This window comes from Heteronotia binoei, chromosome 19 (assembly GCF_032191835.1).
Source record: "Heteronotia binoei isolate CCM8104 ecotype False Entrance Well chromosome 19, APGP_CSIRO_Hbin_v1, whole genome shotgun sequence".
NCBI classification, from domain to species: Eukaryota; Metazoa; Chordata; class Lepidosauria; order Squamata; family Gekkonidae; genus Heteronotia; species Heteronotia binoei.
In genome coordinates, this window is record NC_083241.1 from 34518490 (window position 1) to 34533974 (window position 15485).

Consider the following 15485-nt stretch of genomic DNA (forward strand, 5'->3'; position numbering starts at 1 on the left):
TATTGGCTGAGGCTCCCCCCCAAGTCCTTGGGGAAGGAAGGAAAGAGCCAGCGCTTCCTTTGCCCAGTTCCCTGGATCACATGGAAGAAATACAAAGAAAGCACCTTTAAGACCAATGAGTGCTAACGTTTTAAGCATGTTTTAAGTTTTTTAAAAAAAATACGTATTTGTGTTTGTCTGTGTCCTTTATAAAATTTATGTATCTGCTACCTAATCTTAAATAGGTACACACATGGCCTGGCCCAACATGGCTCAGCCCAACCAGACATAGCCTGGCCCAACAAGGTCTCTTTTATGTCAGATCCGGCCCTCAAAACAAATGAGTTTGACACCCCAGTACTACTTTGAGTTCCCATTGGGCAAAGTGCAGTATAAATGTAGTAAATGAACTCAGACTGAGCTCCAAGTTCTTGTTCATCATCTTTCCCGTTTTGTTTTTCTTGCCTTAAGATTCCCTCAAATTTTGCAAGATGGAGGCTGCCATAATAGAAATCCCAGGGATCCTACCGGTCACAGAACTCCTCATTGCTTGCTGTGTTTTCTGCCTGGTTCTGACGATCGCAAAATCTTTCTGGAAACCGGTCACAAAGGGGCTGAAGAGGGTCCCAGGCCCGAGAGGCTACCCTTTGATCGGCAACATCCTGGATCTGGGAAAGAACCCCCATCTGTCCCTGAGCGAGATGAGTCAGAAATACGGGGACGTGATGCAGATCCACCTGGGCACACGGCCGGTCTTAGTGCTGAGTGGGCTGGACACAATCCGGCAAGCGCTGGTGAAGCAGGGCGAGGACTTCATGGGACGCCCCGATCTCTACAGCTTCCAGTTCATCAGCGAGGGCCAGAGCTTAACCTTTGGTCACGATTCCGGGGAAGTCTGGCGAGCCAATCGGAAGCTGGCTCAAAATGCCTTGAAGACCTTCTCTGCTTCCCCCAGCCTGACCTCGTCCTCCTGTCTGCTGGAGGAGCACGTCTCCAATGAAGCCGACTATCTAATCCAGAAATTCCAGGAGCTGATGAAGGAGCAGAAGAGCTTTGACCCGTACCGGTATCTGGTGGTCTCGGTGGCCAACGTCATCTGCGCCATGTGTTTTGGGAAGCGCTATAGCCACGATGACCAAGAGCTTCTCAGCTTCGTCAACATAAATAACGAGTTTGGGGAGGCGGCTGCTTCGGGAAACCCAGCCGACTTCCTCCCGATCCTCCGGTATCTTCCCAACCAGACTATGAAGGCCTTCAAGGATCTCAATAGTCGGTTCTCGACATTTGTGCAGAAAATCGTCAGCGAGCATTATACCAGCTTTGACAAGGTAAACGTGGGAGCCCATTCCATGCAGAAGCACCTGAGAGACCACCTAGATTTGGGGGCGGGGTACACGCTTTCAGGAGTCCAGATCCTCTTTGTCACTCGGAAAAACGTGTTGGTCTCTACGGTGCTACGAGCCTTGAACTGGGCAGTTCTACTGCAGACCAAGATGGCGACTCTTTGAAACCATTCCACTCAGTACTTCAGTTCTGGCATCCCTATCTGGCTCTTCTCTCTGTCAGATTTTAGTTCAGAGATCCCACAATTTGAAGCCACCCCGTGTAGACTGTTAGTCCTCAAGGCTTTTTTTTGTAGCAGAAACTCCTTTGTATATTAGGCCACACACCCCTGATGTTGCCAGTCTTTCAAGAGCTTACAGTAGGCCCTGGAATAAGAGCCCTGTAACTCTTGGAAGACTGGCTACCTCAGGAATGTGTGGCCTAATATGCAAAGGAGTTCCTGCCACAAAAAAGCCCTATTAATCCTTAAAAGAAAAAAAAGGGGTGTTTACCTATTTTTCTCCCTCTTTAAAGAGTTATATTATAGTCTGTCTCCCTTCCCTCTCCAGTCTGACTGGGAAAAGGCATATGGGCATCATTGAACGGAAGGAGATTCTGGAAGATCTGATCATGGCTTCTTCCAGCATCTTGTCTGTTTTTCCACAGAAGGAGTTGGATGGTTTCTTAGAGGCCATAAGAGAACATAAGAGAAGCCATGTTGGATCAGGCCAGTGGCTCATCCAGTCCAGCATTCTGTGTCACAGTGGCCAAAAAAACCCCAGGTGCCATCAGGAGGTCCACCAGTGGGGCCAGGACACTAGAAGACCTCCCACTGTTGCCCTCCCCCCCAAGCACCAAGAATACAGAGCATCTAGACCACCCCCTGTTCTATGTAGAAAATCCAAAGCTTACAGGAGCATCCTTCACAAGTGGCAACCTGGCTTGCAAACGCTGATGAATGTGAGCGCCAGTGTGGTGTAGTGGTTCAGTGTGTTTGATTAGTATCTGGGAGACTCAAGTTCGAATCCCCACTTCTGCCTCGGAAGCTCATTGGATGGCTTTGGTCCAGTCAGATTCTCTCAGCCTCACCCACTTCACAGGATGGTTGTGAAGATAAAACAGAGGGGAGGAGAATAATGTAAGCTGCTTTGGGCTTCCCAATGAGTAGAAAGGCAGAATATAAATCAACCAATCGGGGACAATTTCCCACCCTGGTTCCTTTGTCAAACTGCTCTTAACAAGAAGAAGAGGAAGAAGGAAGATTTATACCCCGCCCTTCTCTCTGAATCAGAGACGCAGAGCAGCTTACAATTTCCTATGTCTTCTCCCCCCACAACAGACACCCTGTGAGGTAGGTGGGGCTGAGAGGGCTCTCACAACGGCTGCCCTTTCAAGGACAACTCCTGCGATAGCTAGGGCTAACCCAAGACCATACCAGCAGATGTAAGTGGAGGAGTGGGGAATCACACCCGGTTCTTCCAGATAAGAGTCTGCACACTTAACCACTACACCAAACTGGCTCTCAAACTGCTAGTGAGTTTAGTCTCTTGTGACACGCATTCACCAAAGCATCCAGGTCAAACGATCCAACCCAGCGTCTTGAACCACTGTTCCTGTCCGGTCTCATGTATTTTAGGAGCACATCCGAGACATCACCGACTCCTTGATCGACCACTGCGAAGATAAGGTGGATGAGAATGCCAACGTCGAGATTTCAGATAAAAAGATTGTCAGTATCGTCGGGGATCTCTTTGGAGCAGGTGAGAGCCCAATAACCAAAAGGCCTCCTCCCCCCCCCCCCGTTGTGATAACTCCTGCAATCAGCAGATTCTAAAGATAAGGATAAAACCAGTTGCAGCTTCTGCTTATATGGGGGTATATTGCGTTGTTTGCCCCAATAAGCTTAGCATTGTCTCTTTGCCTTGACCTGAGCAGCCTCAGCTGGCCGAATCTTGTCAGGTCTGGGAAGCGAAGCAGGGTCAATCCTGTTTAGTATTTGGATGGGAGACCATCAAGGAAGTCCACAGTCGCAGGCCACCACCAGCCACTCCTGAATGTCTTTTGCCTTGAAAACCCTACAGCTAGGGTTGCCGAGTCCAGTTCAAGAAATATCTGGGGACTTTGGGGGTGGAGCCAGGAGACATTGGGGCAGAGCCAGGAACAAGGGTGTGACGAGCATAATTGAACTCCAAAGGGAGTTCTGGCCATCACATTCAAAGGGACAGCACGCCTTTTTAAATGCCTTCCTTCCATAGGAAATAATGAAGGATAGGGACACCTTCTTTTGGGGCTCATAGAATTGGACCCCCTGATCCAATCGTTTTGAAACTTGGGGGGTACTTTGGGGAGAGGCACTAGATACTATACAGAAACTTTGGTGCCTCTACCTCTAAAAACAACCCCCCCAGAGCCCCCGAAACCTACAGATCAATTCCCCATTATACCCTATGAGAATCGATCTCCATAATGAAGTGCTCAGCAGACGTTTCCCTTCCCCCCCCCCTGCACCCCCCCCTCTGAAGGGGGATTGGCCTCTCTACTCTGAAGGGGGATTGGCCTCTCTACTTACAAGTTGCTGCCAACTTCTTCAAAGTAACACAGACACACCATCCCAAGAGGAAGCCTTTCAATTGGAGACTGAAGCCTCCAGAGGTGGAAAGGCACATGGACCTGTGGGGGCCGGGCTTTCACCCCACTCCCTGCCAGCCAGCTGACTGGGGGCGGGAAGGAGCCTGGGAAAGCGGAAGAACCCCCGCTGGGACCTGGGGATTGGCAAGCCTTCCTACAGCAGGAGTGGGGAACCTCCGTCCTGAGGGTTGTATAGGGAAATGCCCTGTTTTTCTGCTTTCCTAAAACGTATCTCTGTGTTGGCTGTTCAGACATATGTAAAACCATCCCACTTTTGAATTCACTTTCCCAAGGACCCCTTTGCTCAAAACTAGGCAGAGCTCCGGAACCTCTAAATTTTATTGTGGTCTTCCTTTTTTAGCCCCCCTCCCCAATACTTGCTTCTGGGCTCCATTGTTCAAACCCCCCTGTGAAAATTTTGCTGATCTCTAGGATTGGACAAACTTTGTAATATTTTCCCCCACAAAAAAAAAATGGGGAAATAACCAAAACGTATCAAGCAGACAGATGGAAATCTTCCTCATGCCACTGTGGCCACATAGGAGAAAGTCATTTTAAAAGTATGAGGGAAGCATGGTTTCCTCTACGCTGAGTTAGCGTGAGCTTGCTCATAGATTTTTTTTTAGTCTCCAGCTCACGTATTTTTGTCTTAGCTCAGCAAGGATGACCCCAGAACACAATAATTTAAGCAGGAGCTCACAACTTGAATGCCAGTAGAATTTCTGCTCGCAAGACTGCAGTTTAGGGGGAACACTGGATGGAAGTAAGGTTTTATTATGACAATTCTAATTCAAGAAGCACTTTAAGGTAGCTGATAGAATTTAGTCCACCTTCCGGTGATGTCAGGGGGTGTGTGGCATACGCAAATTAGAGGTGCTAATGGGTTCTGGCAGCTCTTTTTCTACAAAATGACCCCTGCTCAAAACACTGAATACTTTCTGGAGAGCCAGTTTGGTGTAGTGGTTAAGTGTGCGGACTCTTATCAGGGAGAACTGGGTTTGATTCCCCACTCCTCCACTTGCACCTGCTGGAATGGGTCAGCCAGAGCTCTGGCAGAGGTTGTCCTTGAAAGGGCAGCTGCTGGGAGAGCCCTCTCCAGCCCCACCCACCTCATAGGGTGTCTGTTGTGGGGGAGGAAGGGAAAGGAGATTGTGAGCCACTCTGAGACTCTTCGGAGTGGAGGGCGGGATATAAATCCAATATCTTCATCTACCTCACAGGGTGTCTGTTGTGGGGGAGGAAGGGAAAGGAGATTGTGAGCCGCTCTGAGACTCTTCGGAGTGGAGGGCGGGATATAAATCCAATATCTTCATCTACCTCACAGGGTGTCTGTTGTGGGGGGGGCGAAGGTAAAGGAGATTGTGAGCCACTCTGAGACCCTTCGGAGTGGAGGGCGGGATATAAATCCAATATCTTCTTCTTCATCTTCTTCTTTGACTTTCAGTGCTTCTTAACGGTCTTGGATTGCTGGCTTTTGAACATTTTTATTTTTTCCGGATTAGGGTAGTAAACGAAGCTTAGTGCAAATTTTCAGAGAGGGAATGCGTTAACGTTTCACCCTTCTTGGCATCTTGTTGTTAATTGATCTGTTTGTTCTTTCCTCCTAGGTTTTGATACAGTCACCACTGCTTTGTCATGGTCCCTCTTGTATCTGGTGACCTACCCGGAAATCCAGAAGAAGATCCAGGAGGAGATAGGTAATTCAAGACCCTCAACTCAGAATCTGAAACCCACTTAATTTAAATAACATGCAGAAGAGTTGGTGTGCTGTAGAGGTTACAGCAGGGGGTCCCCAATCTTTTGCAGCCTAAGGGCTCCTTTGGAATTTTATGGGGAGGGTGGGAATCAGCACCTCAAAATGGCTGCTGCAGGAGACGGTGTAACCTAAAATGGCTGCCACAGGAGGCAGAAACACGATATCTCCCTCCTCCCTTTGCAAAAGAATTGCAAGAGGAGAAAGAAGAGAGAATAAAAAGAACGAAAGTTTGACTGCACAATGAAGAAGATATTGGATTTATATCCCGCCCTCCACTCCGAAGAGTCTCAGAGTGGCTCACAATCTCCTTTATCTTCCTCCCCCACAACAGACACCCTCTGTGAGGTCGGTGGGGCCGAGAGAGCTCTTACAGCAGCTGCTCTTTCAAGGACAACTCTTGCGAGAGCTATTGCTAACCCAAGCCATCCCAGCAGCTGCAAGTGGAGGAGTGGGGAATCAAACCCCGTTCTCCCAGATACTACACCATCCAACTGGCATCCCAGCAATGACGGCCACTTCATTTGGGGCCAATACTGTTGGCATCTTAGGGCAACTTAGGCTGCCCACGATAATTACGCCCCAAGTGCTTATACCATCCACGCCGTCTTAAATGATTGACTTAATGTATTGGTTTAATTGTTTTAACTATTTAGATGTTTTATTGTTGGTTTCAACGTTTTGGCTTGTCGGAATCCACCCTGAGCCCTTCATGGGAAAGGGCGGGCTATAAATGTACAAAATAAATAAATAAAATAAGAGTCCTCACACTTAACCACTACACCAAACTGGTGCTCATGGACCCACATGAGCCTTGGTCAGTTCCGCATGGCCTGCAAGACCACCCTCTTTAAATTGGCATTTAGCTGAACTATAAGTGCACAACAAAGAAACATCAAAATGGTCCAGTTTAGAGATTCGCCATCAATACCAACTAACAGACATAGCGTCAAATGATAATATTATTGTTAGATTTAATTTAATTTAATTTAATGCGATTAGATTAGTAACGACTTTTAATTAATGTATTAACTGGTTTTAAGGCTAATTTAATCTTTCATTAATGTACTGTTATTTCCTGTTGTTAGCCGCCCTGAGCCTGCTTTGGCGGGGGAGGGCGGGATACAAATAAAATTTTACTTTACTTACTTACTTTACATACTGACTAAGGAAAGTCTGTGTAACTACTAGTTCTCTTGATTCTGGAGTGGCTACTGCTGCTATTGCAGCAATAGAGATGCCTTTCGTTTGAATGAGCGTAGCCAAGGGTGGAATTCTTGCACCCCTGAGTGTAGCCAATAACAATCTTTCCTTTACACTAGCCCCACCCACTTTCTGAAAACCTTGATATTGGAGAGCCCTAGCTTAGAATATCAGACTAGGATCTGGGAGATCCTGGGTTCGAATCTCCCACTCTGCAATGGAAGCTCATTGGATGTCCTTGGGTCAGTAACAAGTCTAACCTTCACAAAAACTCTCAACTTAAAATGGAGGTGAGGGAAACGATGGGTCCCTATTAAAGGAGAAAGGTAGGGTATAAATGCTTTAAAAACAAAACAAAACTGAAGGCATATTTCCTCAATCTCTTTCCTCTCTCCTGTCCTGCAGACCAGACGATCGGCAGAGAAAGGAAGCCCCGGTTGTCTGACCGTTCCGTGCTGCCTTACACGGATGCCTTTCTTCTGGAAACGTTCAGACATTCCTCTTTCTTGCCTTTCACAATCCCTCATTGGTAAGATTTGTACACGACTGGACTTCCTGTATGACAGAGAGGTCTGCCAAAAACCGGGGCGGGAGGTTCTATCCCTTTAACGGAGGCTAACTGGAAAGGTACAACTTCCATTCCGTCCCGAGGAACAGGTTTCCTCAGGAGGTGGTGGCCAGTGTTCCCTCTGAGCTGAGTTAGCGTGAGCTAGCTCGCAGTTTTTTAGCCTCCAGCTCACCCATTTTTGTCTCAACTCAGGAAGGGTGGCCCCCAGAGCAAACGAATTGATGGAGTAGCCAAATCGCTCACTCACAACTTTAATGCCAGTTGCTCACAGAATAGAATTTTGGCTCACAAGACTCCACAGCTTAGAGCAGGAGTGGCCAGCAGTGTTCCCTCTAGGCTGAGTGAGTGTGAGCTAGCTCACAGATTTTAAGCCTCCAGCTCACACATTTTTTGTCTTAGCTCAGGAAGGATGACCCCGGAGCACAATATTTTATTCAGCAGCTCACAACTTTAATGCCAGTAGCTCACAGAGTAGAATTTTTGCTCACAAGACTCTGCAGCTTAGAGGGAACATTGGTGGCAGGACTTGCTTAACGTAAGAGCCACCTAGAATAAATGTCAGATGGTTGAGAGCCACAAGACATGAACCTCAGACGTTTGAGAGCCGCAAGGAAGGAAGGAAAACAGATGGGGGAGGGAGAGGGGAAAGAAAGGAATTTTAACTTTAAAAGCGTTCTCCAAGCTGTTGGCTGGCTTGGCTTGGAGAAGGGATTTAAAAGAGAGAGATGCCTCCTTCTCCAAGCCTGCCAACGACATGGTGGGAACTCCAAGAGCCACACAATATGTGTGAAAGAGCCACGCATGGCTCCCAAGCCTCAATTTGACCACCCCTGGCTTAGAGGGTGCATTGGTGGTGGTGCTCCTTTGGAGGTTTTTTTAAAACAGAGGCTTGATGGTCATCTGATGGCCATCTTGATCACGTGAACTTAGGGAAAGGTATTTGTGAATTTCCTGCACTGGGCAGGGGGTTGGACTAGATGACCCTGGAAATCCCTTCCAGTTCTATGATTCCATTATTCTGTTCTGTGCCATCAAATGCTTTCCCTACTCATTTCCACACAATGTGTCTGTGTTAAAGGAACTGGACATCTCCCCACCCCCGCTCTAGGTTATGGTTGCCAAGTCCAATTCAAGAAATATCTGGGGACTTTGGGGGCGGAGCCAGGAGATAGTGGGGTGGATCCAGAAGCAAGGTTGCGACAAGCACAATTAAACTCCAAAGGGAGTTCTGGTCATCACATTTAAAGGGACCGCACACCTTTTAAATGCCTTCCCTCCACTGGAAATAATGAAGGATAGGGACACCATTTTGGGGGGCTCATAGAATCGGACCCCCTGGTCCAATCCTTTTGAAACTTGGACAGTCTTTTGAGGAGAGGCAGTGGATGCTATGCTGCAAATTTGGTGACTCTACCTCAAAAAACAGCCCCCCCCCGAGCTCCAGATACCTGCAGATCAATTCTTCATTATTCACTATGAGAATCGGCCTCCATAGGGAATAATGGAGTGCCCAGCAGTCATTTCCCCTGCCCCCCCCCAGCGTTCTGATGACCCTGAAGTAGGGGAGGCCCCTCCAAACTGGGGGATCCCCTGACCCCACCTGGAGATTGGCAACCCTGTACTCTAGGTTGTTGGCAATCCTAAATTGATATTTTAGGCTTCAGTGTTCTAACACCCGAGTCCCCCTGCCCCCAAGTCTGATAGCTCATACTATTCCATAAAACAGCTTGACACTTACTAGTGGTTTATCCTTGCGTAAATCACATTGCTTGTTTTTCCTTGTAGCACCACTCGGGAAACGGCTCTGGGTGGCTTCTACATCCCCAAAGACACCTGCGTGTTTGTCAACCAATGGCAGGTCAACCACGACGCGTAAGTACTTCGGAACCCTCTTTGAAATTCTGCTGAAAGAACACTTCCTGGACTTTGGGGCTATAGCCATTAGCGTTGCCAGTCTCTAGGTAGTGGCTGGCGATCTCCTGGAATTACAACTGGTCTCCAGGTAAAAGATCAGTCCCCCTGGAGAAAATGGCTGCTATGGAAAGTGCACTCCATGTCATTATACGCCACTGAGGTCTCTCCTTAAAGCAGGGGTGGCCAAACTTGCTTCATGTAAGAGCCACGTAGAAAAAAAAAAGTCAGATGTTTGGGAGCCACAAGACATGAACAAATATTACATACATGTCTTTATTAAAACTCTTAACGCTTTCTTTGCACAGAAAGATAAAATACTTATGTGTGCACTTTACTACCTGACCGTGCTAGAAGGAGACTTTTTAAGAAGCTGGGAATAACAGTCCCCATAAGACCAGGATAGGGAATAGTTAGGGAATTATTTTTTGGCACCTGTGCGAGAAGGAAAAATACGGTACCATATAATTCACTGACCACCGTTTGCATCATTATTCATCTCTCTTTGCCTCGATACCAAGGTTAGTACATACAGCTCCTACAAAAGCTGTAAAACTAAGGGGGAACCCTGCGCCACCCTCTTTAATTCCATCTCTCCTTCCAGTGGCTCTCTTGCGCTCTCTTTCCCTGCTCTAGGTCTCCAAGTGACCTCTGTGGTGGAGGAAATAGGCAGGCTTCCCCTCCTTCCCCACTTCACACACAGAAGAAATAGTTGCCTATCTACGGGTCAACGCTCCGAGGCTGACTGAGGTCCCAATGCTAAGCATGTTTACTTGAGAGTAAGCCTGCATTATGTTCCTCCTCAACCTCCAGGAGCCAAGCAGTATGTGTGAAAGAGCCACATGTGGCTCCCAAGCCATAGTTTGGCCACCCCCGCCCTAAACTTATGTCATTATGCCACACTCCCCTCCCCTCTCTGGGCTCTGCCCCCCAAACCTCCAAGAATCTTGCAATCCAGAGGTGGCAGCCTTAGTAGTTCCCCCCACAGGAGGCCTGACACATGCAGCTGCTGGGTGACCCTGGATCCGTCACTGTTCTCTCAGAGCTCTCTCAGCCCCACCTACCACACAGGCAGTGTTCCCTCTAAGCTGAGTTAGTGTGAGCCAGCTCACAGCTTTTTAGCCTTCACTTTTTTAGCCCAGGAAAAACAGCCCCAGAGCGAACCAATTTATGCAGGGGCTCCCAATTTTAACGCCAGTAACTCATGGAGTAGAATTTTTACTCACAAGACTCCACAGCTTGGAGGGAGCATTGCTCACAGGGTGTCCGTTGCGGGGAGAGGAAGGGAAGGAGATTGTAAGCTGCTTTGAGTGAAGGGCGGGATATAAATCGAAACCTCCTCCTCCTCCTTGCAAGTTCTGCCAAGTTTGCTAGTTTTGCCAAAACTCTATCCTTTTTGGCATCCAAGATCTGATGCCAACTTAATCTTACATAACGTTAGTCCAGATAGTTTTGCAGAACCCTATACTTCTTGGATTCAAGATCTGAGATCAACCTAATCTTACATAAGGTGAGTTTTGTTCAGCTTACCGGCCAGCCTAAAGCATAACACCCTTATGCAATCTAAAACAATAAAATAATAGGAACCTAATACAAATCCTCTCCTCGGCCAGGTGGATTGCAGAAGTCTTCATAAAGGCCATCCTCAGTTTCTGGGTTTGAATAGCAATTTTGGCCACCTGGGATGTATTAAATGCAGTCCTCAAAGCGAAAAGTGAATCTTATCTGTATTAGAACAAAATAGGAGTCCAGTTGCACCTTTAAGACCAACTTAATTTTATTCAGAACGTAAGCTTTTGTGTGCTCTCTAAGCACGCTTCATCAGGCGAGGCATCCGGTACAGTGAGCAAAGCCACACGTAACTGGTAGTCAGTGGCTCAGAGTGCAAACTGGTACAAATTTAAGATCCAATGACAGTACAGTAAAATTATCTAGGGGAGGGATGGTGGCTCAGTGGTAGAGCATCTGCTTGGGAAGCAGAAGGTCCCAGGTTCAATCCCCGGCATCTCCAACTAAAAAGCGTCCAGGCAAGTAGGAGTGAAAAACCTCAGCTTGAGAACCTGCAGAGCCGCTGCCAGTCTGAGTAGACAATACTGACTTTGATGGACCAAGAGTCTGATTCAGTATAAGGCAGCTTCATATGTTCATATCTGGTAGGGAGGGGTTTAGAATGCAAAATGGTACAAATGAAAGAGTCAATGACAGAATAGTTGAATTTTTAATTTGAATCTCTCATTTGTACCATTTTGCATTCTAAACCACTCCCTACCAGATCATTTTACTGTACTGTCATTGGATCTTAAATTTGTACCAGTTTGCATTCTGAGCCACTGACTACCAGCTACGTGTGGCTTTGCTCACTGTGCCGGATTCCTCGCCTGATGAAGCGTGCTTAGGGAGCACACGAAAACTTACGTTCTGAATAAAACTAAGTTGGGTCTTAAAGGTGCACCTTGACTCCTATTTTGTTCTACTACTTCAGACCAACACGGCTGAGTACTTAGACTTATCTGTATTAGTAACTGCCCCGATCAGTATGAATCTGCCAAGGAGTTTCTTCCTTTTGCGGGCTGGAAACAGGGCAACATCAGCAGCAAGCCATCTGGTGATCTCTAAGGCTGGTGGGGGTGGAAAAATAGGGTTGCCGCACCCAGGTCCCTGCAGGCTCCTTGGTGCAGCTGTGCACCAGCTGGCCGGGAGGGGAGACCTCTCCCCTAAACAGGGACATTGCCACATTATGTCCCCAATGTGATGACATCACCTGGAAGTGACATCACGTCAGGGATGTTGCACAGAGGACACTCTGGCTTTGGGGCAAACTCCATGGTTTAAGCTTAGTTTAACCATAGAGTTGCCCCAAAAGATAAGAACATAAGAGAAGCCATGTTAGATCAGGCCAATAGCCCATCCAGTCCAACACTCTGTGTCACACAGTGGCAAAATGTGTGTGTGTGTGTGTGTGTGTATATATATATATATATATATATATATATATATATATATATATATACACACACACACACACACACACACACTGTGGCTAATAGCCACTGATGGACCTCTGCTCCATATTTTTATCTAAACCCCTCTTGAAGGTGGCTATGCTTGTGGCCGCCACCACCTCCTGTGGCAGTGAATTCCACATGTTAATCACCCTTTGGGTGAAGAAGGACTTCCTTTTATCCATTTTAACCTGTCTGCTCAGCAATTTCATCGAATGCCCACGATTTCTTGTATTGTGAGAAAGGGAGAAAAGTACCTCTTTCTCTACTTTCTCCATCCCATGCATTATCTTGTAAACCTCTATCATGTCACCCCTCAGTCGACGTTTCTCCAAGCTAAAGAGCCCCAAGCGTTTCAACCTTTCTTCATAGGGAAAGTGTTCCAGCCCTTTAATCATTCTAGTTGCCCTTTTCTGGACTTTCTCCAATGCTATAATATCCTTTTGAGGTGCGGCGACCAGAACTGCACACAGTACTCCAAATGAGACCGCACCATCGATTTATACAGGGGCACGATGAGTGTTCCCCTGCACAACCCCCAGGTGGGGGCAGGGGATCCCCCGATTTGGAGGCCCTCCCCCTGCTTCAGGGTCATCAGAAAGTGGGAGCGGGGGAGGGAAATGTCTGCTGGGCACTCCATTATTCCCTATGAAGATCAATTCCCACAGGGTATAATGGAGAATTGATCAGCGGGTATCTGGGGCTCTAGGGAGGCTGTTTCTTGAGGTAGAGGCACTAAATTTTCAGCATAGCATCCGGTGCCTCTCCCCAAAATACCCTCCACGTTTCAAAAGGATTGGACCAGGGGGTCCGATTCTGTGAACTTCCAAAAAAGGTGCCACTGTCCTTCATTATTTCCAATGGAGGGAAGGAATTTAAAAGGGGTGTGGTCCCTTTCAATGTGATGGCCAGACACGATGACTTATCTTCTGGGTGATGCCATTGTGTTGGGGGTGTTGCCCACAACATTCCTGCCCACCCCCTGGAAGGCCCTCATCGGGCTTTTTTTTTTAGCACGAGCTCCTTTGCATATTAGGCCACACACCCCTGGTGTAGCCAATCCTCCTGGAGCTTACAGTGGGCCCTGTACTGAGAGCCTTGTAAGCTCTTAGAGGATTGGCCACATCAGGGGTGTGTGGCCTAATATGCGAAGGAGCCCCTGCTAGAATTCTATCTCTGGACCCTGTACTAAGAGCCCTGTAAGCTCTTGGAGGATTGGCTGCATCAGGGAGGGGGTGGCCTAATATGCGAAGGAGCCCCTGCTAGAATTCTATCCCTGGACCCTGTACTAAGAGCCCTGTAAGCTCTTGGAGGATCGGCTCCATCAGGGGTGTGTGGCCTAATATGCAAAGGAGCGCCTGCTAGAATTCTATCTCTGGACCCTGTACTAAGAGCCCTGTAAGCTCTAGGAGGATTGGCTCCATCAGGGGTGCGTGGCCTAATATGCAAAGGAGCCCCTGCTAGAATTCTATCCCTGGACCCTGTACTAAGAGCCCTGTAAGCTCTTGGAGGGTTGGCTCCATCAGGGGTGCGTGGCCTAATATGCAAAGGAGCCCCTGCTAGAATTCTATCTCTGGACCCTGTACTAAGAGCCCTGTAAGCTCTAGGAGGATTGGCTCCATCAGGGGTGCGTGGCCTAATATGCAAAGGAGCCCCTGCTAGAATTCTATCCCTGGACCCTGTACTAAGAGCCCTGTAAGCTCTTGGAGGGTTGGCTCCATCAGGGGTGCGTGGCCTAATATGCAAAGGAGCCCCTGCTAGAATTCTATCTCTGGGCCCTGTAAGCTCTAGGAGGATTGGCTCCATCAGGGGTGCGTGGCCTAATATGCAAAGGAGCCCCTGATAGAATTCTATCTCTGGACCCTGTACTAAGAGCCCTGTAAGCTCTTGGAGGGTTGGCTCCATCAGGGGTGTGTGACCTAATATGCAAAGGAGCTCCTGCTAGAATTCTATCCCTGGACCCTGTACTAAGAGCCCTGTAAGCTCTTGGACGATTGGCTCCATCAGGGGTGTGTGGCCTAATATGCAAAGGAGTTCCTGCTACAAAAATAAGCCCTGCACCTGTCAAAGTAGCCATTTTCTCCAGAAGAACTGAACACTGTTGCCTGGAGACTAGTTCTAATCCCAGGAGATCTTCAGTATCCAAGTGGAGGTTGGCCACCTTTGGTCAGGAGGACATCTTGGCCTAGTCTTGCAGGTCTGGAGCATCTGTTTTTTTCTTTGTTTTCTTAGGAAACTTTGGAAGGATCCTTCTTCTTTCCAGCCCGAACGTTTCCTGTCGGCCAACGGGGCTGGAATAAATCGAGTGGAGAGCGAGAAGGTCCTGTCTTTCGGTTTGGGGAAGAGAAGATGCATCGGGGAGTCCATCGGCAAAGGGGAGGTCTTCCTTTTCTTGACCACCCTGCTCCAGAAACTAGAATTCAGTTTGTGCCAGGGACAGACAGCGGACACCACCCCACTGTATGGACTCACGATGAAAAACAAGAAGTGTGACCATTTCCAGGTCAGGCAGAGGTTCTAAAGAGCGAGAGATTGAAGTGAACAAGAGATTGAAGTTTAGGAATATTTCTTCCCGTCCGTCTCTCCCTGATTTAAAGTTTGCCCAGGAGTGGGCCTATCTTCCAGGCTGAAACTATGGACTGACATTAAGCTAAATGCAGATAGGACATTGTTCCTCAGTAGAGGAAAATAGGTGGTCATCCGTGCCATGTCTAACCAGCAGAAGGTCTACGCTTCTGGCCACGCTGTTGGGCATTGTCTTGCGTTTCTGATATGTTCAGATGGTATCATTGTGAGGGCGAAACTGAAAGGGCTGAAAAGAGCGTTCCAAGGAGACGAGAACCGCCACAGTCACTGCAGAAGCAGAACACTTCAGAACCGTTGATATGTGCAAATGTGGCCAATCAAACAGGATCGGGGGCGGGTCTTGTGAAAGGCTATCAATGTGAATTTTTAAAACAACACTGCGGGGATTGTAATGCTGGTGTAATGGAACAAAAATGGAGTCCTGTGGAGCTTTTAAGACCAACAAAGTTTCCTTCACGGTATAAGCATTCATGGGCAAGCACACTTCCTCAGACACCATCTAATGGTTAGAGCAGTGGAAGAGGGCCAAGGA

General features: G+C 47.9%; 1 protein-coding gene across 1 annotated transcript; it reads left to right on the forward strand.

The window, feature by feature from the left end:
- Positions 1-470: 470 nt before the first annotated feature.
- On the forward strand, positions 471-14891 carry LOC132587844 (cytochrome P450 1A4-like). Its single transcript, XM_060260230.1, has 6 exons — positions 471-1307; positions 2939-3062; positions 5538-5627; positions 7292-7415; positions 9240-9326; positions 14600-14891. Exons 1-6 carry the CDS (start codon positions 471-473, stop codon positions 14886-14888), a joined length of 1551 nt encoding a protein of 516 aa, XP_060116213.1. The 3' UTR covers positions 14889-14891.
- The last annotated feature ends 594 nt before the right edge of the window (positions 14892-15485 follow it).

Bases quoted from the DNA above. Each gene is read 5' to 3' on its own strand.
- LOC132587844 (XM_060260230.1), top strand. From the start codon at position 471: ATGGAGGCTGCCATAATAGAAATCCCAGGGATCCTACCGGTCACAGAA. The intron at 1,308-2,938 runs GTAAACGTGGGA...CATGTATTTTAG, and splicing joins ATTATACCAGCTTTGACAAG to GAGCACATCCGAGACATCAC. The intron at 5,628-7,291 runs GTAATTCAAGAC...CCTGTCCTGCAG, and splicing joins GAAGATCCAGGAGGAGATAG to ACCAGACGATCGGCAGAGAA.